This window comes from Callorhinus ursinus, unplaced genomic scaffold (assembly GCF_003265705.2).
Source record: "Callorhinus ursinus isolate GAN/ISIS: 27379988/994484 unplaced genomic scaffold, GSC_fseal_2.0 scaffold5, whole genome shotgun sequence".
Lineage (NCBI taxonomy): Eukaryota > Metazoa > Chordata > Mammalia > Carnivora > Otariidae > Callorhinus > Callorhinus ursinus.
Window position 1 is genome coordinate 59,498,904 of NW_027397067.1, and position 18,384 is coordinate 59,517,287.

At 34.8% G+C, this 18,384-nt stretch overlaps 1 protein-coding gene across 18 annotated transcripts in view; it reads right to left on the reverse strand.

The window, feature by feature from the left end:
* TRPS1 (transcriptional repressor GATA binding 1) overlaps nucleotides 1–18,384 on the reverse strand; it is a 256,423-nt gene that overhangs the window by 156,650 nt on the left and 81,389 nt on the right. For all 18 annotated transcript variants that reach the window (XR_012378304.1, XR_012378306.1, XR_012378303.1 and 15 more), the window contains one exon: nucleotides 17,649–18,252. Coding sequence is in view for 14 of the 18 variants with exons in the window: in XM_073893125.1 (XP_073749226.1) it covers nucleotides 17,649–18,252 (604 nt within the window). In the remaining 4 variants the exon portion in view is untranslated. The remainder of the gene's footprint in view (nucleotides 1–17,648; nucleotides 18,253–18,384) is intronic.

The window sequence follows — 18,384 nt, forward strand, 5'->3', positions numbered from 1 at the left end:
CATATATATATTCATATGCACATACACATATATTATTGACTGTATTATATTTCCTATTATTCTTAATGCCTGGATGATTCTACATTCTCAGAATTTTAACCTGAAACATAAATACGGCATAATTATGGACTTTTCAGCATTATATATCAGCCTTTTATCACCATAAAAAGAGATATCCTCTTTTTCTTCTTCCTAATTTCCCAAGTTTAAATTAGATTTTTAAAATGTAGTTTACCATAAAAATATTCAACAAATGAGCACTGTATTAGAAGAATAAATTGTGGGGTATTTTTTTTATTTCTAATAAATTTATCTGAAAGTTGATGTTTTGCATTCCAATTTCCAACCAGGAGATATTAAATATACCATTCTGCTAAAATAAATGCATCAGAAAGGTTTTCACATAAATGACTACTTTAGGGAAAAAAATCTATAATTAATGGGATCAAAATTTCACATTGCTTCACATCTCTAAACTGATATATAAATTTAATGATTATATAAGTTGAACCATATCAGCAAACGTGCTCCTTTTACTAACACACATCAATATAATCCCAATTAAAATACTCTGTGAGATTGCCTACAGTATTTCAGATAGAAATAGCTTCTACTGAAATAGACTTTCCTGCCACTCTGATTTAGCATCTCACTTTCCCTTATCAGCAGATGGTAAGCCAAGTACTATTTAAATCCATATGTCTTCCATAGGCATAGTTCAAATACTGAATAAAAAAGATGAACACGTTTTAGAGCTAATCAGATTAGCCTCTGAGGGAAAAAAAAGAAACAAAGTGGAGTTTCATTTCCTGCAAATGACTTACTACATCACCTTTAGACAACTGAAGGAGATAAGTCTCCGTAAAACATCCAAACCAAATAACTGTATAGGACAAGACTATAGCAAAAGACTTCCCTGACTCTGATGATGTCTTCATGATTCCTTCCCTCTCTGCATGGATTCTAATCCTGAAAGTTCATGAATCTGGTACCAGACAATTCAACATCCTCAATTCTAAGAACAGGGTCATTGACCAGCCTCCTTTCTACACAGCTGGACTCTCTCTCTCCTCTCCCTCTACTCATTTCCTAAAGGGTCAAGAAAGCAAAAAGAACTCCAACAAAACTCCCTGCCTCTACAGATTTCAATTCCACAGATATAGCCCAGTACTTCTACTCATCTCTTCAAGGTCAGGAGACTAGGATGGTGAGGTTGGGTTTGTAATTCAAACAACACGTGCATTCCTGGGTCCACAGAAGCTTTCAAACTCCAGGAAGACAAATAGCTTTCTCTTCTTCATATCACGTTTTCCAGGCTATAAGCCTTTGATTCCCTGACTTGGTCATAAAATTATTGGGATAAACGATCCCATTGCACATTTCCTCTTATCTTGAGCCCAGAGCCCTATGTTCTAAAAGACTCCCTTCCTTAGAAGGGAGGAGTACAGAAGTATGGTAAAACTTTCTCCCCACATTTTAGACTGAACAATGTTGATCATCCTGCTCTATAAACTATTAGCTGTGCATAAGAATAACTACTTCAACCAAAATGGAATCCAGAATTAATTTTTTAAAAGAATTTACAGAAGAAAGTGAATACTGGATTTGTGATTTAAAAATATAAAGATAAACCTTTTAGGTTTTATTGGAACTCTTTTAAAGCCTAGAAACACATTGGCAGACTGCTTCTCTAGATTCCTGTATCAAAAATTTCTGTGAGCCCTGAGAAATTTCTGCTTTGCCAGGTAACTAAAAAATTCAATTTTAAAAATGACCCGGTAAAGCTCAAGTATTTTTTTAAATTTTTATGTGAACCCAAAATCGCTAAAATTGATTTTGTCCAGAGTAAGCAACTCACTAAATAATATTAAACTTTAATGGTTATCGGAAAAAAAAATTGCATGTAAGAAATAACTTACCTAAACCTTTGGTCCTAAAGAATATTCGAAGATTAATCAGTTTGTAATAAACTATGTAGTTTGTACAAATTATGGTAGAAAAATTATCCAAGAAGCATTGCAGTCTCATGCAGGAATTAAGATATGCTTTTCCAAAAATTTTTAAAAGTGCATATGTCCTCACAGAATTCTAGTCAATTAAAAATATATCAATTCTAGACCTCCTAAGAGATGAGGAGTATGGCAGGGCCGATGAGAAACAGAGATATAAAAATGGCACAATCCTTCTCTCTCAGAAGATTGTAATCTACTAAGAGAGAAAAATTCACAAATGGCTAAATTATTAGACCTGGCATTTGCTGTTTTCTTCCCATCTTTATACTGTTGTGTCCCAAACTTATCCAAATGTCCCTTGCTTCAGAGGAAAAACCTCAAACACACACACACACACACACACACACACACACTTCAGTGGATCTCACTTTCAACCCCAGGGAATATCACAAAAATCCCATTCTTACCGTCGCAGTGAAACTTAGACACTCAAATCATAAGGATTAGAAACTACAGGGGTGCTAACTCAATCCCACGCAAACCTGCCATGTCTGAAGACTCATCCCGTTTGTTAAAAATAGAACAACTAAGACTTTTGACCAATCCTGAATAGTGTGCAGTCAATTGTCCTGCTTTTCTAGGATGGGCTGGTAAAAAAAGATGGATAATTAATGACTCCAAGCTCATGAGTCCAAATGTAAATCTCAACTGTATTATAACTTCTACCGATCTCAGAGACTTCTATCCACCTATAGTTTGGTTAGCTGTTATGAAGCAAGTCAGGTTCATAACTCATGATTAGAGTTCATGGTCCTGCAAGTTTGGAAAAAAACACTTAAAAAAAAAAGCAGTCTAGATATAAAAACTTGAAAGGCTTATTTTAAATAATGGAAAATTGGTATACTCAAGACAGCTCCTTTACTTTTAAATGATTATGCTGTGTCTTTGGAGAATTTTTTAACTTGACTGCCAAAAAATCTGTATCATCACACAATGGACTCTGGTTAATTTTTTTAAATACATTTTAACTTCTACTTATTAAAATAAAAGGAAAGAAAAAAACTTAGGATTTTTCTTAATATTAAATCAGTAAATAGACTGGTAAAAAAAATATATAAACCTATCCTTTCAGATCCAAACTGTTTACAGGAACTGAAAGCCTTGAAGCTTGGAAGATTTTAATCAAGACTTCCATTAACCCCCTACCAATATCTCAGAGACTGTAGGAATTTTAAACAAAAGGGAAAGCAATGCTTTTAAAATGACTTAATGTAATACAGTATTAAGATATGTAAGAGTTTTAGCCATTAAACAACAGGTGACATATTGCAAGCAAGAATCTCTTTTTCTTCTCAATGACAAAATAAGACATTAAAAATAGGACATGAAAATGAGCCCACGGATTAAATTCAGGAGAAATAATCAGAACAACAATACATAACACTATTAAAATATAACAGTTCTTATACATAATGAATCATTCAAATTGGTATAGTATGTATGGCATATGTTTTTAAATGGTATTCAAGAATATTTTTCACTTTAATTTGAAAGTAATGGCACTGAGTAGAGTTATTTTAACTTATATTTGAATAAAAAGAGTAATTTACATATACATATCATATACATATTTATATAAACCATATGTATATACTTTTAAAAACTTTCTGAAGCTTATTTACATTAATTAATGAAATTATTAAATTCGTACTTCAGACTTTGATTAAAATACCCAACTCTTGCTCTCAAACTTACTCTTTCCTTTTGGTTTAGCATGTAAATAATAAGACCCTTGAGGCATGCATGTTTCTGTGAATTTCTAAAGCCTATCAATTAAAAAAGATTTTGCAGAGGATCTTAAAATTTGATCTCATAAATATCAAAATACTAACTTTCACTCTAGAGGGGGGCTCAGCCACTATACTATTTTTTTTTTTTTTGCTGGAGTAACAAAGCTCACCTTCTACTTATATTCTCTTTAGACTTTAGGACTTTGATTCTTCAAGTTTTCCAAACACCAAAGTTCTTTTTTATTTGTTTGTTTGTTGCTTGCACCCCAGTAGTCCCCTGCTCCATCCATCCCCATCTATTCAGACTCCAACCCTTTTCAAGAACCAACTGATAAGTAACCTATTCCAGGAAGCCTTCCTTGATGGCCCAATTAAGCAGAGGTCACATCTTCCTCTAAAAAAATTTAAATAAATAAAATACCACATTTTGTTTCACTCTATAGCACTTGACACTCCTTTTCTTATACTACAATCATTCTTTCTGAACGCTATCTCCCCTACTTGTTTGCAAATGACTTGAAGAATCAGTGTTCACAGCATGCCCATATTGATACTGCCCCTAGAATATTTTGTACAAACTAGCTTTCAATATAAACACTATTAAATGCCAATTAATTTATAAGTCATTCCAACTCCTGTATTTCCTATAATTGATGTCACTTCCTGCTATCCATTAGATATTTTCTTCTGAATGTTCTCAAACTTTGAATATTTAAGACCAGCTTCATTATTTTGCACTTGCAAAACAGTTCACTCTAGAGTTTTGCTAATGACACCACCATTCATCCAAAAGCAATATAGTAAGAAATGTGGACTTTAAAGCCAGACTACATGGGCATGATCTAGCTCGACCCAGTCACTAACTAGCCGGTGACTTTGGGCAAGTGACTTTAACATCTATGAGACTCTACCTCTTCTATAAAATGAAATTAAAGGCAGCACCTATGTCATGAGGTTATTGTGAAGATTCAGTGAGTTACTACAGATAAAGAGCAGGGCCTGGCCCACAGTGATTATTGAGTATTAGCTATTATTAGACCCCTCTTCCAAACTCAAAGCCTCATTTATCATAACCTCCCTCCTCTTGGTCACCAATACATGTAAACTCTTGGAGATTCTACATCTAGCATATCTATGGAAATTATTTCTCATTTTCACTATCCTAGTGAGAACTCTTGGTAACTCATAGGGTAAAAGATTAGCCTACTAATTAACCTCCCTCACCCGAATTCTGACCTACTCACACCCTTCCAAGTATCCTATGTAAAATGCCATATTAACCTTATTAAAGGTCTGATCAAATTATCTTTGGCTCCAAAACTCATGATGGTTCTCTATTTCCTTGTGAAATGAAGTTCTGAATAGCATTTAAGGAAATTTTCCTAACCTATATGCCAAGTTTTAGCTCCCCAAACTACACTGCACATAACTTTTGGTCAAGCTTTTCTATTATCTACATCCTGAAAGTTCCCTAGGCTAACCTCACATTGTTCTAACTACCTAGCTTGCCCTCCATGCTGTCATATTCACCTGCTAAAAGCCCAGGCTTTTCTCAAAAACCGGATCAGAAAACTCTTTATGACACTATCTTTAGTCACTTAACTGAATGTGATCTGTTTCTCTTTAAACACCCAAAGATCTCTGCTCTTCTCTCTCCTGTTCATACTATAGTTGTCCATATACCTATCTTATTACTTATAATGACTGTATATTATGTGAGGGCAGGAATACTGATTTATTCATAGTCATACTCTTTATAGCACCTTTCATGGTTTCTGAAATCTAGTAGGTGCTAAATTATCATTTATTGGATGACAAGAAAAGTTAGAGACCAATATGTCAAGAATGATTCTACAAAGTTGTCTTTTATTTTGGATTCCTGTTTCTTCCAAGTCTTTTGGAGTCTAGGTTAGTTTGGTCTAGTGCATGTTGGTTCTTTGAAAATAAATCTTGAACCCAGATGAATACTAGCACAGTTAAATATAAACACAACCAAATATGCACTTGAGTCACCCAAACAAAACAAACAAAAGGGTATTTTGTTGAAACTTCATGAAACAGAAATACAACCAGTCCCTAGTATTATGAAAAGACTTTGCATATAGCAGTAAGATGTTTGGAAAAGAAAATGAAAAGAGATGAAGGTTAGAATGGTTTTCTACACTTCCCTTTAACACCTGATTTTTATTCTTACTTTACAATAAGCCATGTAAATGACCTTGAGCAAATTAAAATAAATTCAAATATTTCAAAATAGAATTTGTGTACCAAACACTTCACTGAGTTACTATTAGCATCGATTTTACATAAAGTTAAACATATTAACTTTAAGAAGGTTTGGAGAGAGCTAAACCCTTTGAGATAGTATATCCATATCTATCTATCTACACATATTTACCTCGTAAGACTCATGTCAGTATATTATACTATTTAAATAATCTTTGAATACCAAGGTAACTAAGGAATCTATCTTTCAACTTATAAATGTGAAACAGAATGCCTGATTAGTTATTTGCTGGTGTTTCAGAAATGCACTTTATTCAAACCATCATATTAACTTTTTCCCCTACAATAATCTTTAAAGAAAACATTAGGGTTTCTATTTCTTAGCTACCACTGCGATATAATTCTAATTACTTAAAGTCAAGAAATGATACTATTTTTCTGTTTCCCAAGAGTATATATACACAGCCTGGTAAAGTAACGTATACTTGTCAATAAACTCTGCTATTGTGTCATCCCGTAAGGCACCTGGTTATATGGAAATCAATTCTAACAATTTAAAGTTACAAACAAGATACAATCATTTAGCTACTTGGATATTCAATACAACATTATTTATAATAGCAAAAACTGGAAATAAATGTCCAGCCACAAGAAATCAGTTACCATCTTTTCTAGTACAACTAGTACAATGTATAATGAAAAACTATAAAGTCAATAAATAGGATGTAGCAGAATATATACTAATATGGAAAAATGTTTACAACTTATTAAAAAGTAAAATTGAAGGTTATTTAACAGTAAGCCTATAAACCTATGTTTGTATGTATATGTCTATGTGTGTAGGTGTGTGTGTGTCTCCAGAAAAGGATGCACTGAAGTGCTGAGCAGTCATTTTCTTATTTTTTCTTATTTACATTTTCTAAAATGTCTATAATGAACATATATATTTTAATGGAAAAGAAAAAGTCCAAAAATACTAATTTAATATCCTTCTCTCTTTTTGTAGACTCTCCCCAATTTCTTTCTCCATTTCATCCCTTGCCTCACCCTAGGGGCCACCTCCTCTCCTGAAACTCACAGGAACTGAGTGGAAATATGGTCACTTTCATCATGACCACCGATATTTCAAGTAAGTCATATGTGAATAATGGGATACTAACTGTGAAGGAGCATAAAAAATCTAAGACAGGTTTATAGTTTTAAGATTTCAGTGGGACAAAACTGAATTATTCACATCCATTAAATAGAGTTTGAATGATTCACAGCCAATTTTATTTTTATAATTGTAATGAAACAGCTGGGATTAGAGTCTATTCATGGACTCATAAGAAATTTGCACCCCACCTACTAAAATTAGTTTCTGCATCCAAAACTCTGATTTGAACATCTGACTGAACAAAACAGGCATCACCACTCAATGCCAAGAAACTGAGGAAATAGACTTTAAGCCTGTCATATTCTCCCCAGAATTATTCTATTTCTCATTGCATATACTTCCCTTTATCATCATACACAAGCAGCCCCTTAATAACATGATTTTTGAAACAATTTATTTTGAAAGACTGAGCTTTCTTATATAAGCTCAAAGAATATAATTGTTGAAGATTTCAGACTGTACTGTGACAGTGCTTTTTTTTATATATAACTTATGGATTCTCAGCCATGAGAGGGAAATCTGATTTAAGAATGCACATATCAAATATGTGATATCTCTTTGGACACCAGCACTACTAAGTCTAAAATATAAGATTTCTGTCTTAAAGTTGGCCTCAGGTATCAATTCACATACCTGAAAGTTTAAGGTTTTATAGAAAATTGACTTGGCCCTAGAATTTGTAATTCTAAAGAGATGAGTAATTGTATATTTCAATCTCTATAATTTTCCAAAGGAAACAGTGCACAAGGATTGAATGACTCAGTCAGGGTCACACGGCTGGTTAGTCACAAAGTGAGTCTAGAACACAAAACCTCCTTGCCTCCAAAATCCAGGCCTCTTTCCACTACATCACAAGGGAAGAGTAAAAAGAAAACATGAAATCTAATTTTACCAGAAAATAAAATCCGGTCAAGCCTGAATCACAGCTAGAGACTGCCTATGAAAGGTGGGGACACACCAGCCTCCAAACCCAACTATAACCTCAGCAGCCTGGACATCCTACTCAAAGAATAATTGGGATCTATTTTGGAGTTTCAGAAATATTTACATCACATATGAACTTGAGGCAAGCTCTAAATTTCAATTTGATTTTAAAAACCATCCTGTATTTTATAGACCTATTGTATAAAATATAAGTTTATATATATATATATATATATATATATATATCTCCTAAAATTTTGACAGTCACATTAACTGGATAATTAATCTGTAGACCATAGATTGCCTATCTAGACAATCCACATTTTAGAAAGCTCCAACTGTCTTTGAGTAAGTTATATAACTCAGCTAAAACACATTTTCTTGAATGATCAAGACAGTTTCAGGTGGTAAAGAATGAGGTAAAACAAACAAGTGTATCTCCTAAAATATGGCCAGCCTTGCTTCTTTTGTATCATACTTTGCAAAACAGATACGTTTCTGAAAAGTTATAAGTAAATGAAGGTATTTTCATTTTTCAATGTACCCGGAAAGAAATTTTAACGTTCTATACTGAGTCTTTAAAAAAAAGCCAAATAATTATTTTTAAGAGAACAGCTCTCTCAAATGTAGTATTTGTACATTTTCAAATTCCCATACATGAGTCTGACTTAAGTTATATATATAAATGACATCATACATGTTTTTCTAAGTGTTATTAACTGGTAAGAATAGCCTGAAATTCTGTATTTGTGGCATATAACAAGCACAACCTCAATGCTAGTTGAGAAAGTATTCTTGTGCTCCTGTCCTTTTAATACTTTATTAAGAAATAATAAAGAAAGAATGTTCTAGCTGACATTCTGAAAATCCTATAAAAGAAAAGTACTTTCTAACAAATCAATATAAATATTTCAGCAAAACACAGAAATGAAGATCATTAAATTCCATATTTTAAAGAAAAAAACCAACTTCTTCTCTGTTATATTCCCTTGAAGCCCACACCATTACCACTAAATCTATTACACACACAAGGAAAATAAAAACTTTAAAACTGAGCTGAGAAATTGTGAAGCATAGAACACTGTCCATGGGACAAAATGAAAACAAGGAAAAAGAAAGCAATTTCTTCCCTGAAAAGGGCAAGCCTATCTGAGTTGACTGCCCATGACTCAATTCTCCTTAAGAAAATGGGTCCTGCTTGAAAATAAATTTCTCTACAAAATAAACTTTGCTTCATATGTAATATGTAAGCATATCACATCACAGCCCTGGCTATTGGTCATTCGTTATCTACCATAAACATGGTAAGAAATAGCTCTTAAAGATTATTTGCCTTTTCCTTAATTATCTGCATTCATCACTAAATATGTCAATTTGCAGCTTAACAGTTAAACCTTAATTAAATATTTCTAGGATATTATTCATGAATGAATTTATTTTGTTTTAAAAATGACCCATTTAGAAGATGGGTCAAAATCCAGTCCTCTGAACATTATTTGTTATCAGTCATGTATTTTCTCATTTAAGTAACTGTAATTATAAGAAACTACCCTAAGGAAATGATAAAACAATAAAATAACATATACCAGGAGGTTCATCAAAGTTTCTTTAGAGCTAAACATTGGAAGTTACCTGAATGTTTATCAGGAGGCGATGTACTGAGCACATTATGATGTAACTATTTCATGGCACAACATGGAGGCAGTAAACCAAATACTGTAAGTTATATTTGTTGATGGGAAGAGATGTCCACAATATATTGTTAAAGGAAAAGAGAAGGTTACAAAAGAGTGAGGCAATGATCCTATATGTGAATACAATATATATTTGCATGCATATAAAAAATAAATTAGAAACCTATATAGGAATAGAAAAGTATTTATGGGTTGGAACTTAGGACTGGTTTTCATTTTCTTCAGTGTTCTGTATGGTTATACAGACACTTCTTTTTTGAAAAGCATCTATCATTTGCATCGTTTTCAAAGAGTGATTTTTCCATTTTGTACACAAAACACACAGAGAGTGTATGTTTAGATGGAACAAATTATTCTGAAACTGCAGAGTCCCCAGGAATTTATTAACAGATCAGGGAGAGTCAAAGGAGGCTGTGCAATGGTGGAGAGTATGGACCACACTCAAAGTGCCCACGTCAAAACTGCACCTCTGCCACTAAAAGCGGTGTGACCTCGGGCAAATTAATTAATCTCTCTGCCTCAGTTTCCTCACCTAAATAAAAAGGATAATAACAGCTTCAACCTCAAAGGGTTTGGTGAGGATGAAAGTTGTTAATTCAATAATAAACTAATGGAAAGGCCGTAAACTTTTAATCCTGGAAAATAAAATACTAAATTACGTGGCAATCAATTAGAAGTATCCATCTAACTAACCAAATTCTCTATTTTTTGAATGCTTTCATGTACAGTTGTTCTAACGTAGTTTCCCCAGGTTTTGTCTTCCACATCCAGAATTCAAATTGGGCAGCTAGGAGCTACTCTCACGCTGTCCACTGCATTACTGACTGAACACCTAAAGTTGATTCCCTGAGAACAGATTACTTTATGGGACATTTCTCTACCAAGACTTTTTTTTTTCCATGACTTAGTATAAGTCCTGAATACCAAAATGTAAACAAAATATAACAAATATAACACTACAGCCAAATGGAATTCAATAAACCACAGTCATGGATCTCATCACTTTTCTCAAACAAAATATTGTGCTTATTAAAAATCTATTTTAAAAATCTTTCCATGTATCCAAATTCTCATAAAAGTTTGACTTATAATCACAACTCATCTTTTTTTAAGTGTTAGTAAAACTATAAAGTCCATCTTGCCTTTTAAACATATATCCATATATCCTTTGCTTTTCCTGGCTAATCATGATGTGACAAATAGGTAAATCTCCAGGGTATAAAATGGTTCATCGCTTTCATAATTAATATGCCAAAAGTAAATCTTCTCAATTGAGAAACTATCTTTTTAAAGAGGAATGTTAACATGTAAAATTCTGTGTGGGAGCTATTTGATCATTCCGAAGTAAATAATGATACCAACCACTCAATTTATCACTCACAAACGTCCTGTACTTACAAAAACAAAAGGAAGATTCCTTTGCCTTACTCCTAATCACTAATAACATAAAATATATATATACGCCTTAAGATAAATATTGTGGATTTTTTTTCCAAAATAAAGTCAGATTCCTGGTTCTATTCTATTTATAAATTATGCTTACTTACAAACATCTATAAATGAGAATGTTGCTTCACCAAAATGAAAGAAACAGATTCTTCAAACTTCCCAGATATTATTTGCATCTCCTTGAACTCATAACACAACTAGATGCAGCAGTATCCTGCTTGCCAATCTTCCTTGAGTTAACCAGTAGACTATTCTAGTAACCAGTGTCTTCGTGTGTAAATACTTAATGAAAATTCCCTGAGAGAGTCAAAGGAAAAAGAGGGTAAAGAATATGACAATGGAAGCAATATTTACTTTTTTGTTGGCATCAAATAACAAAACATACAAAAATCCAAAATAAAAAAAATCTCCTGGCATTTTAGGTAATCAACAGTTCTGTTAAATCCGTCCATCAGATCGGACTTCGCCAGAAAAATACTAGATTCACATCAAGGGTGTGTAGCCCACGGCTGCCACACTTTTGAATCATTCTCCATCTGCTGCTCCTGAAACTTGGGCCACCTTCTATATACTCTTCATTTCCAACATCTAAGAAAGAACATTCAACAATGGGTTCCTTTTGGGGCCCTGTTATCTCCTGACTCATGTAGTCTGTGAGAAAAGGAAGCCAAGCAAAAGATAGTTATACAGGAAATAATTAACAGATACTGTGCCGAAGGATACCATTTCACAGCAACTACAAACTTACAGCCCAATTCACTAAAAGATACATCTGTTTCCCCTGCTTTACAAACCTGGGCCAGCAACTATGCCAGACTTCACAAAAAGTCTAGGTTACAAAAAAGGGAAAAAAGAAATGCTTCCAAAAATACTTGAGCCAATGGAGCTGACTTATAAAAAAGAAATTAGAATAAAAGAAAATCCCATTGGTCAAGCCAGTAAAACCAAACATACATGTATCAAATTGGCTTTAGTTGTGATCTCCTGTCAAAAATGGTATACCTATATAAAAGATGAATAACCAATAAAGAAAAAAAATCAAGCTACCTAGATTTTATTTAATAAAAACAAAACAGTCATGTTCACTGCTACACTTAACTAAGTCAATGAATGGACTGTATTTTTTAAATAAATCTATATTACATTTGAATTTAAATCATATCCTTTTCTAACAGGTGGACCACAGAAATTCATCTATGCAAGGCAGAAGCACAGAGATATACAAAGATTATTAATTCTGGATATAGTATACTTTATTCAAATATCAACAAATCAAATATCAACAGTTACCTAAAGAAAGAATTTATCAACGTGCCCTAAAAACTACAAGTTTCATAACCAGTGATTACGAAGGTGTATCCTTCCCATTTTTCTAGGTATAGTCTGTTCTCTTTGGATTAAGTATACCTATATATAAATACTCAAATGGAACTAGAAAAAGTTATGTACATAAACATTCTATTACATCACTACTACCCGCAGATCACTGAAAAACTGATTTTATTTTCATTGAATGTGAAGGAAAAAAAACAATATCAGACTTTTCCCTTGAAATCATCTTTAGTTAAAAAAAGTTCCTGCGATCTTCTGTCACTGGTTGTAAAGGCATTCAAAACTGTCGCCTGTTTGAACGTCTGTTTGGCTGCCAATGGACTGTCCCCAAAAGAACATTTTTGCATCTCAATAGACTGTCCGGTATCAACAATCTTTAAACTATAAATTTAACACCACTGAAGCCAAGGGGAAATAACATCTACTTTGTGCTGTCTTGATATCACATTTACAAAATGAACAAATAATCATACTACTTTGCACTTATCTAGAACCCTGCATCTGACGATCTCAAATGGCCTGACAAACATTAATTAACTAAGCTGCACAGCACTTCTGTGAGGACGGCAGGCATTTTAATCCCAAGGGTGGGATGAACGGAGATCCTGGGAGGCCCTGCCTTTGACAGTCAGTGGCTCAACTTGGAACTCAACTCCCAGAACTTGGAACCCATCTCCCATGGCCCATGGCGGAAGGTCTCTGCCAAAACCAACTGGTGCAAAATGTACATGTTGAAATGGACAGACTTCCCTAAATAAATTTACACTGGAATCTAAAATCATTTTTCCCCTAGATGCATGAAGAAAGTGGACTGATAACTAGGGTGTCTGAACCTATGGGAGAATTAGAGTTATCAGAGCTGATGAGTCATCTATGACACGCAGATGTTTACCTGGATGTGGATTTGCCATAAACTCCCCCTACACAGTTACCATCTAAACCCAATTATACTTCTGCATTTCATTAAATGAAATAGTGCATTTGATATTGGCAAAATCTTTGTGAAATTTAATGACAGATGCTTTGTTCCTATTAATGTGGTTATCTGTTAAAAGACATAGCTTTCTAAGTTATAAAACCCAATCAAAAACATCAATTATAAGAATGAGATCTGGAATTTCTTATGCAGGAAATCATAAGACTACTACAGTTGCATTTGTATGAGTCTGTCTACAAAATGAATAAATAAATACCTTTGTGTAAATATACATCATAGAAGGAACTGGCCAGAAAAAGGCACGTGATTGTACTACGTTCTGACTACCCTACACACTGTTTAGTTTAACATGAGAAAGGAACATCAAGTTGAATATTTAAAACCAATTAATTTTTGCTTTTAGCACAGAAAATGTTAAATATGTTAACCTCTTCACAGAGCCAAATCTTAAGTTTAAATGAAAACACTGTATTTTCAAAACATTTTCAGGAACTTATTCATGTTTATAAAATCCTTCTAGAAGTTTTAGAAGAGTAACAAAGTTTCATATAAACTTGGGACTATTTCTAGCAGAGTCTAAAGTCTTTAATGTTTCTTCCTACTCATAAAAGAAAACAAAACCCGGGTGCCTGGGTGGCTCAGTTGGTTAAGCGACTGCCTTCGGCTCAGGTCATGATCCTGGAGTCCCGGGATGGAGTCCCGCATCGGGCTCCCTGCTCAGCAGGGAGTCTGCTTCTCCCTCTGACCCTCTTCTCTCTTGTGCTCTCTATCTCTCATTCTCTCTCTCTCTCAAATAAATAAATAAAATCTTAAAAAAAAAAAACAAAACAAAACCCAATGAGTTTACAGAAATATTAGGTAGTTAATACACAACAAAAAACTAATTTTCATAAAGCAATTTACAAGATAAAGCTTATGTTAATGTGCCCCCTGCTATCCTCAAAGCACAGTGGTCCACACAGATCACATACACAATTTAAAATGTTTTGTAACCTATCAATTTCATACTGGTAACAAAGGAAAAATACAAAACATTTGCTATGTGAAAATATACATAAATGATCTGCTATTGAACACAAAACTAAAAGCCAAACACCTATGTAAAACAAAAAAAGAAAAGAAAAAAACTAATGAGAAAATATTTTGAAATTTTAGTTCTTCTCTATGATTCTTATATTTCTTTCCTCACTTTGAGTGCAGCAAAATTTCATAACTGAAACCAGTTAAAAACATGTATCAGAAAGACCAATATCCTGAAAGCAACTATAATTGTGTGCCTTGTGAATGGCCCTAAATACCGTGAGCCTGCTCTTTAAAAATGTTTCCACTATTAACCAGCATAGGGTTGCACTATTTCAAATTAACATTTTCTGCTGCACAAATTTCTCATAATTCTCATTATCAATCTGTATAGTAGTCAGTTGATAGTCAAGTTTTTACTTTTAATATTAGAAGCTACATGTATAAGTGTATTTACAAGTACACTTTATTAAGGCTACACTGTATGTACTATTTAATAAAATGACTTTTAAAACCAATTTTCCTTCTTTCAAAGTGCTTTCTATTTCTAAATAAACAGGCCAAATAGCAAGATAATTTCAAGTTCCATTCTATTTATACTCAAATATGAATACTATATTCTGTATATACACATTTACAGACACCTATATTTCCATTCACTACATGTAAATTGTATTTGCATATTTTTATGGTGTATTTATACACTTTTATAGGACACCTTCACTAACAACTAGACCCCTACAACTATAAAATTAAAGCACAATGTTTTTACCTTCAATAAATATGATAGTGATACTCTGCTGGGTCTTTCCTTATTGAGGGCAGAGGAATGAACTGAGAATTCGCTATGATAATTCAGCAACACCAACTTCTATCACCAAAGTAGAATTCTTGTCGAATTCACACTCAAAATGGGCTCTGCTCTTTCTCTTATATGCCTTAAAAAGCTGATCAGCTAAGATATGTGTACGTTAAAAAGTTTTAATTCACTTAATACACTAAATACTGCACAAATTAAATCAGTTACACTTCTTATTCCAAATATCCAATAAAATCGGTGATTCCCAAAAGCAATATTCAAATACAATGAAAATATGAATTTTAAAGTCACATTTTACAAAAGTCAAGGAAGAATGACCCACGGCTTTATATATATAAATTTTGTCATCTCTCGAAATTTAGATGATCGCCTTTAAAAGATCACAAATCCCATGGTTAGGAATTTGATTACTTGTAGAACATGGTGAAGCGGTCCCTCGTTGAAGATTTCATACTTCAGCAGCTAATGTGGAGGAACTAAAGAAACAGTTGCAATGATGCAACAGAAACTCTGAAGTCAGAGAATTAAGGAAGTGGAAGAATTGAAGAAAACAACTTTTTAGAAAAGAATCATCATCCCCAGTCTGCTCAAAAAACGTAACACTCTCAGGCTCAGGTTTTGGACTTAACCACATAAAAAATGATTGACCGTTCCAAATTCTCAGTGTATGTACATGCTGGCAGAAAAGGTAATATTGCAGAAACAGTGTAAAAGAGGCTAGTATCAACCTGGTATCAAACAACCTGGTATCAAATGAAGATGTCACGGATGAAAACTATTTTAAAATGGGAAAAAAAAATGGGTGGGGAGCTCTAGTGATACGGATGTAAAGCACCCAATTACAACACACTCTCAAGATACGATATGAAATTTAAAAACATAAGACATAGCATCCCTCCCTTATAACCAAAGACCAAAGAGCCACTTGAGACCAGAGGAGTCCTGACATGCTAAGAAAATAATGAACATTTACAATTGCAGCCCCATATATATGTATTGGAAAGAAGCTCCCTGAACTGAACACCCTCCTTGAAGGGCACAAGAACTATTTCTCTTCTTTTTAAAGTTACTTATAATCAACTTGCGCCTTCCCTGCAGGAAGGATTCTTTGTTTCTTGGAGTACAAGGGGCACAGCCTCTTCTGTATTCAAGCCCTTCTCTTAGCTCCAGGGCCTGACTGCAGCCAGGAAAGGGAACAGCTTTTATAATTAACTGTGCACCTCTAAGAGGCACTGCTCAACTCCACTAGAGAAACCTGAGAAGCACAGATAGGCTTCTGAGGATCTGCAGGAAATGAGAGTAGAGAAGCCACGCAGACACTGGAAAGAGAAATTTTTCTCTCCAGAATCCATCCAGAGAGACCTCAGTGGTCTCTGACCTGCAGGTCAAAGCATTGGGCTGGCTGTGCTCGCCTTCCTAACTGGCCCTTCTGTAAAGGTTAGCTGCTTTCTGATCCTACCTTCTAGGCACCAACAAAGCTTCAAAATCATGGAGAAAGCTCAAAACTTTCTCGGAGTCAAGGTGAAATGTCAAAGTGGGGGTGCCTTAGGCAAAAAGCAAGCATCACTTATGGAGAGTTCGTAAATTTTCAAAATCTAAACTATTTCTTGACACTGCTACAGAGCATGACGAGAGAGAGCAAGGATCTCATCGTTCTGAGAGGTTGTTTTCCCACATGGGGCTATGTCCTTCTCCCTACAAAAGCCTGATCATATAAAACACACCGGTCTTTCTCTACTTTGGATGCTCTTCACACCACTCACACTTGGTCTATCTCATTTTTTCCCTTCTTTTTGGTAACTAAACAACAACAAGCATTGTCATTTGTACATAATTATACCGTCAGTTCTAAAAAAAACTACATTTCCGTATTAACCTCTCACCATGGGCTTTGCATTCCTAGTGATTTAAATCTCTGCTAATTTCCTTGTTAACCAGATACAGTGTCACACCACCTTACAATTTGAAAGTCATTTACCTATTTTAATGTAACAGATGTGCAATCTTCTGGGATTCTGAACCCCCTTCTCCAAATGTGGACTTGCTGTTTTGCATAATCACCAGGAATGATTAACCAACATTCAATCTGAGCTAAGAGCAGTGACAAACAAGTGATTGCCTACCACTGTATCAAGGATGTGTAGAGTTCACAAACACACACACACACACACACACACACACACACAAGCTACTTTCTGCCACTTCAGCCTTATGAGTATAAATCCCCAGACTGAGACAGATCATTTAGTTTCAGTTGGTAAGACTAAATGATACGAAATCTAGAGAATATGTGTCCTCCCGTTTTCCCTTCAAGATAGGTGAATTATTTAAAAATTAAACCTTCCTACCCGTAACAGGGACTGGGATTCATCCTTGGACTTGTTTTCTCCCGATGCAGGATACTGCTGGGTGAGGGTCCCCGACTTCTCTCCGCCAGCCGGCACCCCCTGCAGGAATCCCTTGGTCTCCACAGCCAGGCCATAAATAGGTCGCGCCAGATGGGCAGCTTCGACATTGGGGCTATCCCTTAGAGTCTTGGTCTGCTCTTGGGTGCCGGACACGGGCGTCAGAAGCCCCAGGCTCGCCTGAGTATAGGATGGGCTGCCTCGCAGGATGTCTGCCCCTCTCCAAGTCATGTTTCGAAGGTCATCACTTGAACTCTCGGTCCAAACTTTCTCCTTTAGCCCATCTTTATCTTCCACCTTCTCCCTCTTCACCACACTCTCGGAAACTGGCTCTCCCATTTTAGAGTCTGGATTGAGCAGACTATAGACCTTGAGGTCGATTTTGGGCTCCTCCTTGATGGTGGACACAGCATGGCCGTCCTCCTCACCATTGGCTGTAGTGACGTCCTGCTCCTGGCAGTGGACAGTGTTGAAGTGCTCCAGTAGTGACTGAGTATCAGCAGCTGTGAAACTGCACTGACGGCATTTGTAGCAGCTGTGAGCTCTCCTGCAGAAGAAAACACTCATTAGAAATCTAGCATTAGGAAGGGCTTGGAGAAAAAACAGTCTTGTTGAAGAGACTGTCTTGTTTCCATTGGACATTCTTTCCTGCTTTGTCGAAGATGAGCTGACACAGAGT